The sequence below is a fragment of the Phyllopteryx taeniolatus genome, chromosome 10 (genome assembly GCF_024500385.1).
Source record: "Phyllopteryx taeniolatus isolate TA_2022b chromosome 10, UOR_Ptae_1.2, whole genome shotgun sequence".
Lineage (NCBI taxonomy): Eukaryota > Metazoa > Chordata > Actinopteri > Syngnathiformes > Syngnathidae > Phyllopteryx > Phyllopteryx taeniolatus.
The window spans coordinates 26,009,795-26,024,246 of record NC_084511.1 but is presented as its reverse complement, the minus strand read 5'-3'; the positions used below and the strand labels follow the sequence as shown (position 1 = coordinate 26,024,246).

The 14,452-nt window shown below is 39.3% G+C and overlaps 1 protein-coding gene across 7 annotated transcripts in view; it reads left to right on the top strand.

Annotated features, from left to right (window-relative positions):
- ldb2a (LIM domain binding 2a) overlaps window positions 1-14,100 on the top strand; it is a 68,328-nt gene extending 54,228 nt beyond the window's left edge. For 2 of the 7 annotated variants that reach the window (XM_061787694.1, XM_061787688.1), the window contains 4 exons: window positions 2,044-2,167; window positions 4,187-4,242; window positions 5,537-5,683; window positions 11,619-14,100. In XM_061787694.1, coding sequence (XP_061643678.1) covers window positions 2,044-2,167; window positions 4,187-4,242; window positions 5,537-5,683; window positions 11,619-11,852 — 561 coding nt within the window. In that variant the 3' untranslated portion in view covers window positions 11,853-14,100. The remainder of the gene's footprint in view (window positions 1-2,043; window positions 2,168-4,186; window positions 4,243-5,536; window positions 5,684-11,618) is intronic. The other 5 variants (XM_061787691.1, XM_061787690.1, XM_061787689.1 and 2 more) reach the window with 5 other exon arrangements.
- Window positions 14,101-14,452: the final 352 nt, after the last annotated feature.

Sequence of the window (14,452 nt, the reverse complement as noted above, 5' to 3'; positions counted from 1 at the left end):
TATTTGGTAACAATCTGACATCTTTAGGTCAAGTAATTATTCACACGACCCCTGAAAATGGCCTAAAATGTCTGCTTCAAAACAAAATGGCAGACTTTCTGTGTCTTTTCGGGCATGGGTTCTTGAGACATTTTTGTGGGTCTACTCCTGATAGACATGTCTCCTAAATTTCATGTTGCTAAGCGGAGCTAGCTTCGGGGGTTGAATTGTTTCCGGATTTCAAAAAGAAAGAAAAGAAAGAAAGAAAGAAATCATCTATGGCGAACTACCATTTCTTCCTAGCTTCTACCTGCGACTTCGGCCAGATCAAAATCTTTAGCAGGATGAAAACGTCTGCAATATTTGGAGAGTTTTTGCGTATAGTAAAGCTCTCACAATTGCAAAATTTGGCCGAAAACAAGGTATCCCCCCCCCCCCCCCCCCCCCACACACACACACATTGTTGTTGTACAATCTTGTTGACTATGCAGTCATCAATCTTATCCATCATGGCACACAAATGTTAGCTTCCCTTCTGTTATCTTAGATCACCAGTCCATACAATACACCCTTTCCTCGTACGTATGAGAGCGAGGGAAAAAGTCCTGACACCTTCCCCTTCTCTCTCTTTGGGAATACAGCACGTAGCCGAGCTTCCTTCTATTCAGTCTGAAAATAGACGCGGATTTCAGGAAGAGAGCCAGCGTTGACTGGCAACGCCGATCACAGGCCAGCGTTGGAAATCGTCGAATAGCACGAACTGAAGAAATAGCGTGTTGTTGTTGACGTTGTCATTGTTGTTGGGTAAACTTTTCAGCTCGAAGTGTGTGTTGCTAGGCGACATCGTCCTTCGTTGCGGCCGTCGTTGTAATATGGCGGGGGGAAAGGACTGGATTGTTTTCTTTTTTAATTTCAATTATTTTGGATTTTTTTCTGTAAGAAAATTGAGCTTTTTATTTCTATATATTATTTTGTACTTTTTTGTTCAAAATGTACATTTGTTAATGATTTTGTATTTCTATTTTGAGCATATAAGCTATTTTGAGCATATAAGCTTATATGCTTATATTTAAGCTTATAAGCTTATAATATATAAGCTTATATAAATATAAGCATATATATTTTTCAGGAAATTAGTTTGTATTTTTAATTGAACTTTGTGTTATTATTTTTAAAAAATACAGTACATTTTGCTTTTGTGTTTAAGCTATTTTGTTATTTTTTATTTTATATTCCCCAAAAATTGGAATATAACTACTAAAGAATTTATTCAATTAATCTTTTCTTTTAAAATATTTAGCAATTTTTATTTGTTTAAATGTCTCTGTTAAAATATGAATTCAAACCTTTATTTCAAATATTTTCATTTTATTATATTTTGTCTTTAAAATATTTAAAGCCATAAAGTATGCAGTATATAAGTAACATTTTACTCCAATGACTTTCTAGTTTTCATTTTAAAATATTGTCTTTTTATTTACTCAATTTGTAATCATTATTTGAACACATTTAGTTTTTATTTCTATCAATTATTTTTCATTATTTTCCCCCAAAATATTGAATTTGTTGTGCAATATTCTTTTATTCTTTTGTGGTCTATTGTTTATATATATATGTGTGAGTGTATATATTATATACATATATGTATGGGGTTTACAGGTTGTTGTTTTTTTCGCACAAGCAAGTGATCAAGCTTAATTAAAAATGGATTCCTGCACATTTAAACATTCGATAATAAAGTCTTTGAGGCGTAAACAGCTTAACAAATGCTGCACATATTAAAACAAAACTAAGAAAAATCGTCTTGCGCCATGAGGATGTGTGTTCTAACAGACTCCGAGTTGCTCCGGTGCACATGACAATAAACTTCTTTCCTCAGACTATTTCATAAACGCCCATAAAAGTCTGATTTACGGGGCAATTAACACATCAAGCGAGCAGAGCAGCAAAGCCTGCCTTTTTATGGATTTCTTTTAATGGGGGCAACGCTTAGCGTGGCTCATTTGCATGTTCTTTTTTAATTTACGAGTATTTTTCTGTCTTTTACCCGTCCTTTCCGCGCAGTTGTGTGTCATCCTGGAGCCCATGCAGGAGCTCATGTCCCGACACAAGACGTACAACCTCAGCCCGCGCGACTGTCTCAAGACATGCCTGTTCCAAAAGTGGCAGAGAATGGTGGCGCCGCCAGGTAAGCGAAACCCCCTACTCTTAAAGGACCCTCATCCCCCCCCCCCCACACACACACACAGACACACACACAGTCGAGGAGGTGGCAGGCCCGCTGATGTGCTTCATGGAGATAAACATCAAGAAAAGCACTGCTTGACAATCAAAAATAATCTTTAAATCCACCATTTGAATGTCTTAAAAATGCAGCAGACAGAGTAAAAAATAAAGATATATTTCATACTTTTCCTACTAATAACGGTCAAGTCAAGTGAATTTGACTTATATGGCGTCAGTTCACAACAGAAGTTATCTCTATTTAGATTGAGGGGAGGGATATAGTATTTTATTACAAATGTGCGTTTGTGATTTGTTTTGTAGTTTACAATTTCAGGACTTTATGATTGTATTATTTTATTTGAATATGTATGCCAAGAATATCATTGTTATTATTGTATGATTTTGTTTTATTATTTTTGGATTTTACAATTTACATTTTTTTTATTTTATTATTTTATTATTTTGTATTTTTATTTGCATATGGGTATTTATATCAATTCCTTATTGTGACTTATTTTATTTGAGGTAAAGGAATATTATTATATATTTTATTTATTTAATTTTTTTGTGTTATACTTATGCTTTAAATAGTAATTTTAGTTAATAACGTACATTATTAGAAGATAAATAATAGATTTATTATTATTTTAAATTGTTATATTATTATTATTATTATTAGTCATTGCTATCTGGTATTTTTCAATAATACTATTAGTTAATACAAATAAACTATTTGTAAATAAATAGTCGATTTATTTGATGATATTTTATAATAAAATAATTTGTTTATAATAATAATAATTATTATTATCCATTGTTTCTTATTGCATTTATTATGTGTTTTTCACATTTACCTTTTTCATTACTCAGTACAATGCTCTAAACACAAAAAAAAGGACTGAAGTCAAACTCTAAAAACTAATTACAGATTTGAAAACTGAACATTTACACCTAAAGCTTCCATTTTGGTGCTTCCCCTCCCTTTTCTCCCTCTTTGCTTTCCTGCCATTCTTCTCCAACCTTCTCCCGCCAGGAAGGAAGCATCCACAGGATTTGCACCCCATGATAAGTTTTTTTTTTTTTTTTTCTCATTATTTTATTTTTTTTTCCGGGAGGGAAACAGGAAGCGATTGCAGTGCGTCAGCGGCGCAGGAAAAACCCGTCCGATAACACAAATCTGTGACAATAGTTTTCCGAGGCGCACACGCATCTGTCAATGTCAACAATGCAAAGAGGAAAGATGCGGATAAGCAAAAAGTCAAGTACAGAACAAAAAAAGCGGTAAGGGTCACAATTGTGCCCGTAGGAAATAATGGAAGTGAACATAAAGAAAATAAAACCTGTATTTTACAAAAAAATATATACTATTATTTATATTTTGGAATGTATTTTATTATATGATTGAATATAATAATAGAGCACATAAATGAAGACGTAATGTCATTTTATATCATGTGAATATAAATATGTTCATGTCATATTTTTTATACAATATCAAACTTATTATTTTTCTTATTTCATGTATTGTTATTATGTATTTATAGGAATATTATCATCATATATTACTAAGTGTAAAACGAATAAGATAACCAATGCAAAACAACAAGAAAACAACCAAACAGTGAGCTTAACTTTGATAACAAGTGAGGTTTTACTGCTGTGAATGTGAGTCCACTTAACCCACATAATTTTTACATTCTTAGCTGTCGTACTACAATTTAACCGCTGTTCATTTTAAAGCATAAACACAATCAAACGCTCAATTTTAACTTTAATGGGGAGAAAGGTGATCGCTTGTCTTTTTTTTTTTTTTTTTTAACTCATATAAGTGTCACAACAACAGGGTTTTGTTGAAGGTTTGGATATTTGTGTTCACCTTCTTTGTGATCAACATGCCTCACTCTCTTCGCTGCTTTGAGTCAGTGCAGACAAAAAAAAACAAAACAAAAAAAAAAAAACTCAACATCATTTTGGCTTTCAGCTGGACACCCGCAGAACTTCAAAACGGAAATATTCCCCACCAATCACAAAAAAGGTATCTTTTGTTCCCAGACGGACAAAAATCTTCCCGCCGACTGCCTTGACTCTTCTACATGTTCAAACAATGGAACTGAATGCATGTTGGAATTCTCGTGACGAAAGGCACAATAGATTAAAAGCAGATTGAAGCATGAATGTGACCTGTGCCTCACATCAGTGGCCCTGATTAAAAAAAAAAATGTTTTTTTAAATTTAAAACTTGCATGCTCGATTCACGGTATTTATGTGAAATTTAACCTGAAAACAAACTATATGTCATTAAAACTAATCTTATTTATAGTTTTTTAAAACTTATTAGTAATTCAAACGTACTCTTTGGTATACGTACTTTTATCACCCAGTTCTACTTATCTTCATTTTATAATGTTATAATTTGCATAATTTTTATTTGCTATTAGAATATTTACCAAAAATTAGAAACATTTCTTGGGATTTTTATGACTTAATGTAGTTTGTAATATATGTTTAAATAATTAAACAAATATTTTTTCCAATAACTTACATTTTTTTCATGACTAAAATTCTTAATATTGTGAGTGCTAATTTATTTTCATAATGAAATAAGAATTCTGTCTCGTTTTAAATATTTATAAATAATTTAATTATGAATAATCAACCAAATATTTAATGTATAAATATGTTTAATAAATGCATAAATTTTTTTTAATGAATGTTTTATTTTATTTTTTTACAGTCAATCAACTAGACATTTATTGAGATGAATGAATAAAAGATGAATTGAGAAGGAATTATAATGAATAGATTTTGATTAACCAATTTTGGGGGAAATTGGCTGAATTCATGAAAAATAAAATAGTTTAATAATAAAATATCATTAATGCTCCTTTTTAATGTTATTATTTATAATTAAATACAAACAAAATTAAATGTATATGTAAAATTGTTTATTTTATCCATAATTTGAATTTTATTATGTACAAAAAATAAATTGACCTAATACTTAATGAGATATATTTTTAATGAATCAATTTAATAAGAAATTGTAAATGCAACATTAAATACCTTATTTTAATTATAAAATAAAAATCCATGCTAATCCCATTTTATAATTGATTTAATTATAATTAATGAAAGTATATGTATGTGTACAATTATTTTGGACTCTTTTTTTTTTTTTTTTTTTTTACAATAAATAAACCCCTGCCACAGAGAGCTTCCGCTACTAGTGCATTCATAGATTGACGCTTCTGCATGTGCCCGGCCGCCGTCTCCTTTGTGCCCGACTGTATGCGTTATGTCCCTGGCATGGCCTCTGTTTGTCTTTGCTGGTCGCGCCAAAGCTGAGCCTGCCCGACAGACCACCACCAAGCGGAGGAAACGGAAGAACTCGGCCAGCAGCGCCAGCAGCAGCGTAGGCGCCGCCGCCGGCAAGAAGCGCAGCCCCGCCACCAACTTCAGCCTCTCCAGTCAGGTACCTGTAAGCATCGGCTCCATCCTGGTTTGACTCCCTTTACTTGCTTTTTTTTTTTTTTTCATAGGAACGCTAAGAAAATGTTACCAAAGAAGTTTTGTATGCATTACCTGACAATTGTGTTAACCAGTGTTTCCAAACCTTGTGTTCCAGACACAACCTAATAGACAAGAATCCATGAAGTACCGACTGTATATTTATTGGATTATATATATAATTTTTTTAAAGCGCTAGTCATAGTACCAAAACAAAATTTGCATGAATAGTGTAGGTATTATTTTCATCACATTCTACACTGTAGCATCCGTGACTTGAATGAATGTGTGTCGCTTTAAAAGGCGGGGCCTGGCCTGTTGAGTGACGTAGAGTTGGTAGTTGTTGGCTCAGGATCGCGCTGGCTGTTAAGTGACTAAGCATTTGCCACGCTGAGTTTACTCCGCATAAGACGTGGCCATCGGCAGCTCGTGAATGAATGCGCTAATTGCGAGTTTGTTTTCTTACAGTTTGTTCAGGAGAGCAATTGAAAGTGCACCGGCACCTATGTCAATCCTTGACCACTCGGGTGGAGGGAATATAATTAGGGTTGGGCATCGTTTAAATTTTGAACAATTCGGGTTCAGATTGCGGTTCTTCATTTTGATTGCGGTTCCAAACGATTCTCGATTACGGTTCTTTTAGGGGAAAGGGTCAAAAAAGATTGAATGGTTAAAAAAAAAGGAGTCTCCAAACTGTGGCCATTCTTTTTTTTCTTTTTCTTTTTTTTTTCAGGCCACGGCATAGACTAAAATGAACATTTGACACGGCCCTTGCTGTTTGCATGCATTGTACTACAGTAGTTACTTTCTACACTGGATAGCAACGCAGGAGAAGAGAAGTTTGTTCTCGTCTCTCACTTCCTTGTTTTCAACCAATCTCACATCAGTCAGTAGTGCCACTGGCCACCCCAAAAGATGGATTTGGTTATTGTGTTAAACTCCTTTGAATTTTATGTATGTTGCCCTTGAAAGAAAAAGTAATGTAATAAAATATGACACACAAATACTCACAGGCATGTATTCTTTATCCTCTGCAAAAAACAACGAACATTACTGCAGCTTACTGAAAGAGGATTTGCGTTACGAGCGTGGTCATGGAACAAATTAAACGTGTATCTCAAAGCACCACTGTACTTTGACAAACTACTAAACGAGCCCCAATCGGAAGCAGCGATCCAAGACAAAAGTGTGAAAGGGCTTCACAGGTTCCGCACTCTCACAGCCGACTAAATATAGATTGACTGTGAAAACTTTTCCCAGCAAAGTTGAACCTCCAAAACAAATCTTTTTTTTTTTTTTCTTTTTTCTGTCTCTCTAAGTGCTGCCGCTCGCTGTACGAGAGGTGGAGGGGGAAAAAAAAAGAAACACACAAACGTATTCCGTCTGTCTCCCACACACTGTGTCCTCGTTTGCTTTCGCTGCCGTGTCTGTCTGTGCCACGCTTTGCTGTCTCGTCATTTTCTCGCGTTTGTTGCCCTCGTCGCTCTCTCCCACTCTCACAGGCATCACACACACCCACACGCACACAGACACACACACGCGCAACCGCGCACATACATACACACCAGGCATGCAATTGTTTTCTCTCGAACAGGCAGCCTGGATTGGTGCCAGCTCTCATTATTGCATGTGTGTACCCCCCAATCCCATCTACTGCCCACCCAACACACACACACACACACACACACACACATTCACACTCCTCTTGAACGCCGGCAGTGAGGATGCTAACACGCTGGATACATATGTTGCACACCTGCTGTCTTTGTCTGAGAAGTTGTTGAGTTTTTTTGGTGTGTGTGTGTGTGTGTGTGTGTGTGCGAGCCTACGTGAGCCCAATGACAACAAGCAGTGGACCCTCGCCAAGGGGGGAGCGTGGGGGGTTCTGCTTGCGGTGGTGGTGGGTGGGGGGGAGATGGGGTGGTGAACAACCGCTGGAGGAGAGAATGTGTGCGTGTGCGTGTGCGTGTTGAGGATTGGGTGCCTACAGTGTGCAACAGTGATCTCTAGTGGCCAAGTGAGGATTGAATAATATTATAAGACGCACCCCCAGCGCCTATTCACAAATTCACCTACAGTGGTGCCTTGTGATAGGAGTTTATTTTTTTTTTTAGTAATAGTCTCTCAAATCATCTTTCCCAGTTGACGTGAACGGAAATAAAAGTGTTTGTAATGGGTTAAAAAAAATTGCAGTCTATAATATTGTAGTTTAGAAAAATGGGAAATAAAGTGCACTTAATTAGCACTTTATCTACACCATGTGGTGCCCAAAGAGTTTTACAAAGCCACCCATCTTAAAACACGGGCGGCTGCTGCCATGCAAGGCGCTGCCGGGCCCACTGGGGTTCAGGGTTCAGTGTCTTGCCCAAGGACACTTCAACGGCGGACAGTCGAAGCCAGTATTCAAACCAGCTACCCTTCAGTTAGTGGATGACCCACTTTACCAACTGAGTCACAGCCTTGTCAAAACATACAGTAATCAAAATAGCATTAGCTAACAGTGTTAGCTTCTGATAAGCGGCGATTTTTCTTGATTGCTTATCAACGTGGTGGCGGTGGTTTTGTGTCGAGGGATGTGTCCACGCGCCACAGACGCACAGTGCAGTTTATGAAGTGCCGCCTGTACGGGTGAAAAAGCTTTTCCGGTATTGTCTTTGCGGGCACTCAATTGTTTCCCCCAACACTCTGGGCTCTGCAGCCGCAATAGTAACAACCCTCAGACTCAGACACTTGTCACTTCCATTTCCTGTTCTATGTTTATTGTCATTTTTCCTCTTATCAAAGGTTTGAGAAATAAAATTGAATTGCTATAAAAAAATATGCTGATGAGGCACAAGGGACAATTGGCACGGGCCCATTCAAAAGCTCAGGTGCATTGCCGCTGCTAGCACCAAGGCTAACTCATAACGAGATGAGTAGTCAAGTAGGCAGCGGTAATTAGCGAGCAATTAACACACCGCCAAGTCTCGCACTCGCCACCAGCTGTTGTCATCAGAGGAGTTTTTGGCAGTGGGTGGGTGGGGGGTCCAGAGGAAGGTTGACGGGCCTCCTCACGAGAACAGATGGCGAACGAGGCGCACTTGTTGGCAATCAGCACGTTTTGGAGCTAATGACTTAATTAGCTATGCAAATGGACAAATCAGTGTGGATATTGTCATTTAGTTGCAAAAGCTCACCTAAATTAATTAGCCCGATTAAGGCATAGCTGGGCAGAAAAACGGTCGCTGGGGCGGGGTGGGGGGGGGGGGGGTGATTTTTTTTTTGAGAGGGACTTTGATAAATAAAGTGAGCAGCACAGTGGAAACGTGATTAGTGCCTCGTAGATCTGAGGTTTGGGGTTCGGATTTCGGCTACGGCCTTCCTTTGTGGAGTTTCCATTTTCTCCTGCGGGTATTCGGGCTTCCTCGCACTTCAACTCATACTTGTGCGGTTCATTGAACACTTCATCGTCCATCGGTGTGAATGTGAGCGCGAATGCTTGTTTGTTTATATCGTCGCTCTCGGCGGGCGCCGTCATCGCATCCCCATAATGACAAAAAAAAAAAGAAAGAAATAAATCTTGCTTGAGTTACCAACACCGCATCATTCAAGCACAGGTGTCAAACTCAAGGCCCGGGTGCCAGATCCGGCTCGCCACATCATTTTATGTGCCCCGCGAAAGCGAATCATGGACATCAACTTCCATGATTCTTACTAAAATCTGAACCAAACATTTTTTATTTTCATACCTCGCAAGCATTCTTTTGTTACTAAACCCTTTTTTACAGTAACTCGTTTGAACGAACAATTATCCTTGACTTCTGATTTAAAAACTAGCTAGCCATCAATTTGTTGTGCGAATGTAATAATATGATGAAGCAATACAACATTTATATGCTTTCACAGTCATACTCGCCCTCTCAGGGAAATGGTGCCAAGAGTGTGACAAAAAAGAGTTTGAAACCCTGCTTTAAAGTACCGCATATAACAAACTCACCCCCAAATCATGTTCAATATGTTCAAAATATGCATGTTTTTGGGATGGGGGAGGAAACTGGAGTACCCGGAGAAAACCCACGCAGGCATGGTGAGAACATGCAAACGCCACACAGGCAGGGGCGGGATTTGAACCACGGTCCTCAGAACTGTGAGGCAGATGTGCTAACCAGTCGCCCACCGAGCCGCGACTAGTAGTATTGATTTGGTTTAATAAAAATATGAAATTCACCAAATTTGGACGCGTGGTTTCTACCCAACAGTGGCGATACGTGGCCTGTGATTGGCCGGCGACCCGTCCAGGATGTACGTTGCATCTCACCCAAAGTCAGACCCTAATGAGAATAAGCAGTATCGGAGATGGATCATCTTTTTTTTTTTTTTTTTTTTAAAGTGTGAGTGTGTGCAAATATGCATTCAGGTTATCTGCCTGTTTGTGTTGTTATGATATGATTGCAATGGTAAGCATATCTTGGGTTGTGTACATGTTTGTGTTATGTACTGTATGTATGTGTGTGTGTGTGTGTGTAGCGGAACGGGCCAGACGGCGTTGACACACATGACCACTGAAGCGTGCGCTCCATTTAGCGGCGCCGCTTCCACCCAGGTTTCAGTGGGGGGCCTTGTTTGGTCCTGTTTTTCGGCATCTTAAAATGCTTTTCATGGAATTAAGTTTTAAAGGGTACGTATTATGGATAATTGACTTTTTAATTGGTTGCATACAAATAGTTAGATCTCTCCAGGGTCTTCCTATCCATCAAGTGTGAACGTAAACAACCAAGTAAATGTGAATCGCTGCTGTTTCTCATCTTTTTTGTATTTAATACAGAGCTGTGATTTCGAACTGGGTGTTTGCCATTCAAAAACAGCCTAGTTGGCGAGGCTGGCATAATCCAATTTTTATTAACGTTTGGTGTATGTCCCACAAACCTTTGCAACAGCAGCAACAAATAATCCAGCCGAGGTTTCTGGTTTTCAACAATCACAATATGTTTTATAGTTAATACAGACTTGTGATTCCATGTGGTGTTTGTCATTGAAAGAGTCTAACAGGCATAAATAGTTTTTGGGGTTTTTTTTGGCCTGTGAGGCAAAAGATGTTTGTGCCCCACGAATTCTGCCTGCTAGCAAGTGACCACGTGTTGTGACCAAGAAAAAAATCAAATCCAATCTAATTCTGAACTATCCGTCCTACCAGATCCAGCAGATAGTGCTGTTGTTGTGCTGATGTGTGGCCAACGAATCCTGCAAAGTAACAAGTAGCTATCAGCAGAAATATGTTTTTAAAAAGTTGAACAATGGTGGATAAACAGGTTAATTGTACATTCTGCCATCTAATGGAAGAGCATTTAATTGTTCTGCCTGTCACTGTACGGTAGGGCTGGGCGATTAATCGAAATGTATTCGTGATTTCGATTTTGGCTTCTCACGATCATAAAAATATCTAACAATGTAACAATACTCACGGGCATATATACTTCCTAATTTGTGAAAAACGAGTTGAATAAAGTTTACTGCGACTTTCCTCTTCTTCCTCCCCGACAGGTCTTAGTGTTGTAGTTGAGATGTATCACTTCAGCATACTTCCTTGACACCAATTACTACTTTCCTAATCGCAAGGACTTTGGCGCCATCTTGTGGCATTTTAGGGCGTTAAAAAAAGCGCACCACAAATGTGAAAAGGTGCGTTTTTTAGCGAATAGCTGAGGATAAGGATCCATGTGAGAAAAATGTGAATAGGTGAATTTGTCAATAGCGAACCACAAATGGGCGGAGATTCACTGTACATTATTTGATTGACAAAACGCCTGATGATCTCTGATGATTGGCACAATGGTTGCGAATCACTGGTCGAAGTGATTAAGTGATGTTAATAAGATGCACACAAAACGGAACAAGCTCATTCTCGCTCGTCTTTCCATCTTCGCCAGGACGTGATGGTGGTGGGCGAGCCCACGCTGATGGGCGGCGAGTTCGGCGACGAGGACGAGCGCCTGATCACCCGTCTGGAGAACACGCAGTACGACGCCACCAACGGCCTGGACGACGAGGACGACTTCACCGGCTCGCCGGCGCTGACCAACAACGGGCCGTGGAACGGCAAGGCGCCCAACGGCGGGCCTGACGGCAAAGCAGAAAACGCGGCGTCGCAGGCTTCGCAGTAGGAGCGGCGTATAAGGAACAAAGCAATAGCCACACAAGCTGGACATTTTCAAAATGTATGTAAATGTACAAAATACAAATTGCAAGGTGTGGACTTCTTTTTGGGCAAGAAAAGCTTTCGGTGGACTATCGCCGCTGTGACTGGTGGACGTGGGTCACATGACACCACACAGCAGAGCGGCAAGAAGGCATTTTGTTGTTTTTGAAAGCACCAGCTGACGTTGTTTGAGGCCACCGCAGAGTCAGTCGTTCTCGTTGTTTTCTGTTTCAAATTAGCGGGGAATAACAGTCCCTTTGTTTTGGCTTTTAGGCAGCGCGGTGGATGAGTGGGCAACACATCCGCCTCACAGATCAGAGGTTTGGGTTCAAATCTCAGATCTCGGCTTCCTCACACATCCCAAAAAAATGCATGTTAGGTTAAGACTCTAAATTGACCATAGGTTTGAATGTGAATGGCTGTGTCTATATGTGCCCTGCGATTGGCCGGGGACCAATCCAGGGTGTACCCCGCCTCTTGCCCAATGTCAGCTGGGATAGGCTCCTACTCACTCTGTGACCCTCATGAGGATAAAAAGTATCGAAAATGGATATTTTGGTTCCCCCCCACTCGTTACCACCATTTTCATACAAAAGGTTTGGATTGTGTTTCCCGCTCCGTGACTTTCTCTTCAAAAGATTGGACTTTTCTCCCTTTAATACTCCCAAACTGCATGATTTTTATAGGGTTATTATTTTGGGGGTTAATTTGATATATGTGCTTTACTTTAAAAAACAAAACAAAAAAAAACCACAACAATCTGATTGTCCTCTATCAGTTTGGGAAGGTTTGTAAATAGAAGTCCGGTTTATTTTGTCTATTAGCCACAGGGAAGCAGTTTCTTTCCCGCAGCTGTTTTGTTTTCCACACAAGGTTCCAAATTTCTCAAGGGGGGTCCTAAATGTGCAAACCACCCCCCACCCCCCGACCTCGTTTAGCTAGTGCACAGCCAAAGCCACAATACAACACGGTCGCATTTCTTGTGTATTTGGTGACGTATATGAACACGAAGCCACCCTGTAGAAGTGCTGCGCCGTCCCTTTAATTGTGTTCACGAGACTTCTTGATTTACATTTCCTGCAAAAGTCAGGATTTTTCTGTATTTTTTTGCCCTGTGCCAATGTTCTGCAAAAACAGCACCGACACGGTGTTTGGCGGTAGTATCAGAGCCGTAACAGACAGGAATGAGTTTCCACAATGTCAGGAAAACTTCAAACACTCACTTCTCCGTCCGACTTGTGTTAAAAGCAATTGTTGCTGTCTGACAAGCATTTTTTTTATACATCACACCATTTTTCCAAAGGTGGAGAAATGATGGTTCTTCTTTTAAGAAACTTTGAGGGATCTCTGTGTGAAAAAGTGAAGCTAACCTTGTGAACCAGTAGCCCCTTTCACACTTCGTCCCAAAAGTGTAATTTTCCCTTTTTTCCCCTGTGTCTCTGTTCTGTAGAAACAGCAGAACAATGTAATGACATTAAAATAGCATTTTTTTGCCATCATTGTGGTTAAAAACACGGCCGCAACAGAGACGTGACAACAGCTGTGTCTGAAGGAATTTTGGACACATGGCAATATCCCGCCTTTGCTGGGTTTTGTGTGAAAAGGCAAATGCAGATGTGTAATGGCACATATCTTTATCATCCAGGACAGGAAACCTGCGGCAATTTCCGGCACTGTCTGAACACCAAAGGCGGATAAATGTGGAGTAATCTGTTGAGGCTCCGATGCTGAAAGTCTGCGGGATCTCTGCATGAACAAGATGACAATGAAGCTAACCTTGTGAACAAGTAGCCCCTTTCACACTGCCTGCCAAAAGCGGGATTTTGACCTCCTTTTACCTATCCCGCTGTTGTTACGGCACCAAAGCCGAATGGGGGAGAAACTTGACAGATCGCAGGATTCCGCAATTGCGACATTGATATCGCGTTGTTGTTACAGCTCCGATTCAGCTGTTTCGCAGGCTCTCCGTGTGAATGGAGGCTTTTTGGTCGAACTTTCCCTGAGAAGACAAAAGGGCACACGTCTTCACTGCTTATTTATTTGAGCTTTTTTTTTTAAGGAACCAAAACACACAAATTTCTGAATATGTTTGAGGCTAGTGTTATTAGACACCGTTTGTACATTATATAGCAGAGGTGTTCTGTGTCATATCTGATGTCTGGTATGTATGCTTTACCATTAACTTGTGCCAATAAAACCGTGCTTACAAATAACATGGAGGGCGACTCCTTTAAAACGAATAAAGATGTTTAATAAGGTGGAAAATCAACTCGCAACTTAATTGAAAACGATTTGCCAGCAGATTATGTTAATTAGCAGCATTTTTGGGATAGGTTTATGGCTTTCAAATTTATTTATTTTATTTTTTTTTGGGGGGGGGCTACTTTCTAGCTTTTAAAACGTGGTAATTGGGGACGATGCCAGAATGAGAAACCAATGTGGGAGAAAATTTAAGATTCCAATCACTGGATTAATAAAGGGCAAAAAAATAAATAAGGGTATTTTCACATTTCAATGGGAATAACCTGCTATGCCATAAAACGTGGATTCTTCTGGACTGAGTTC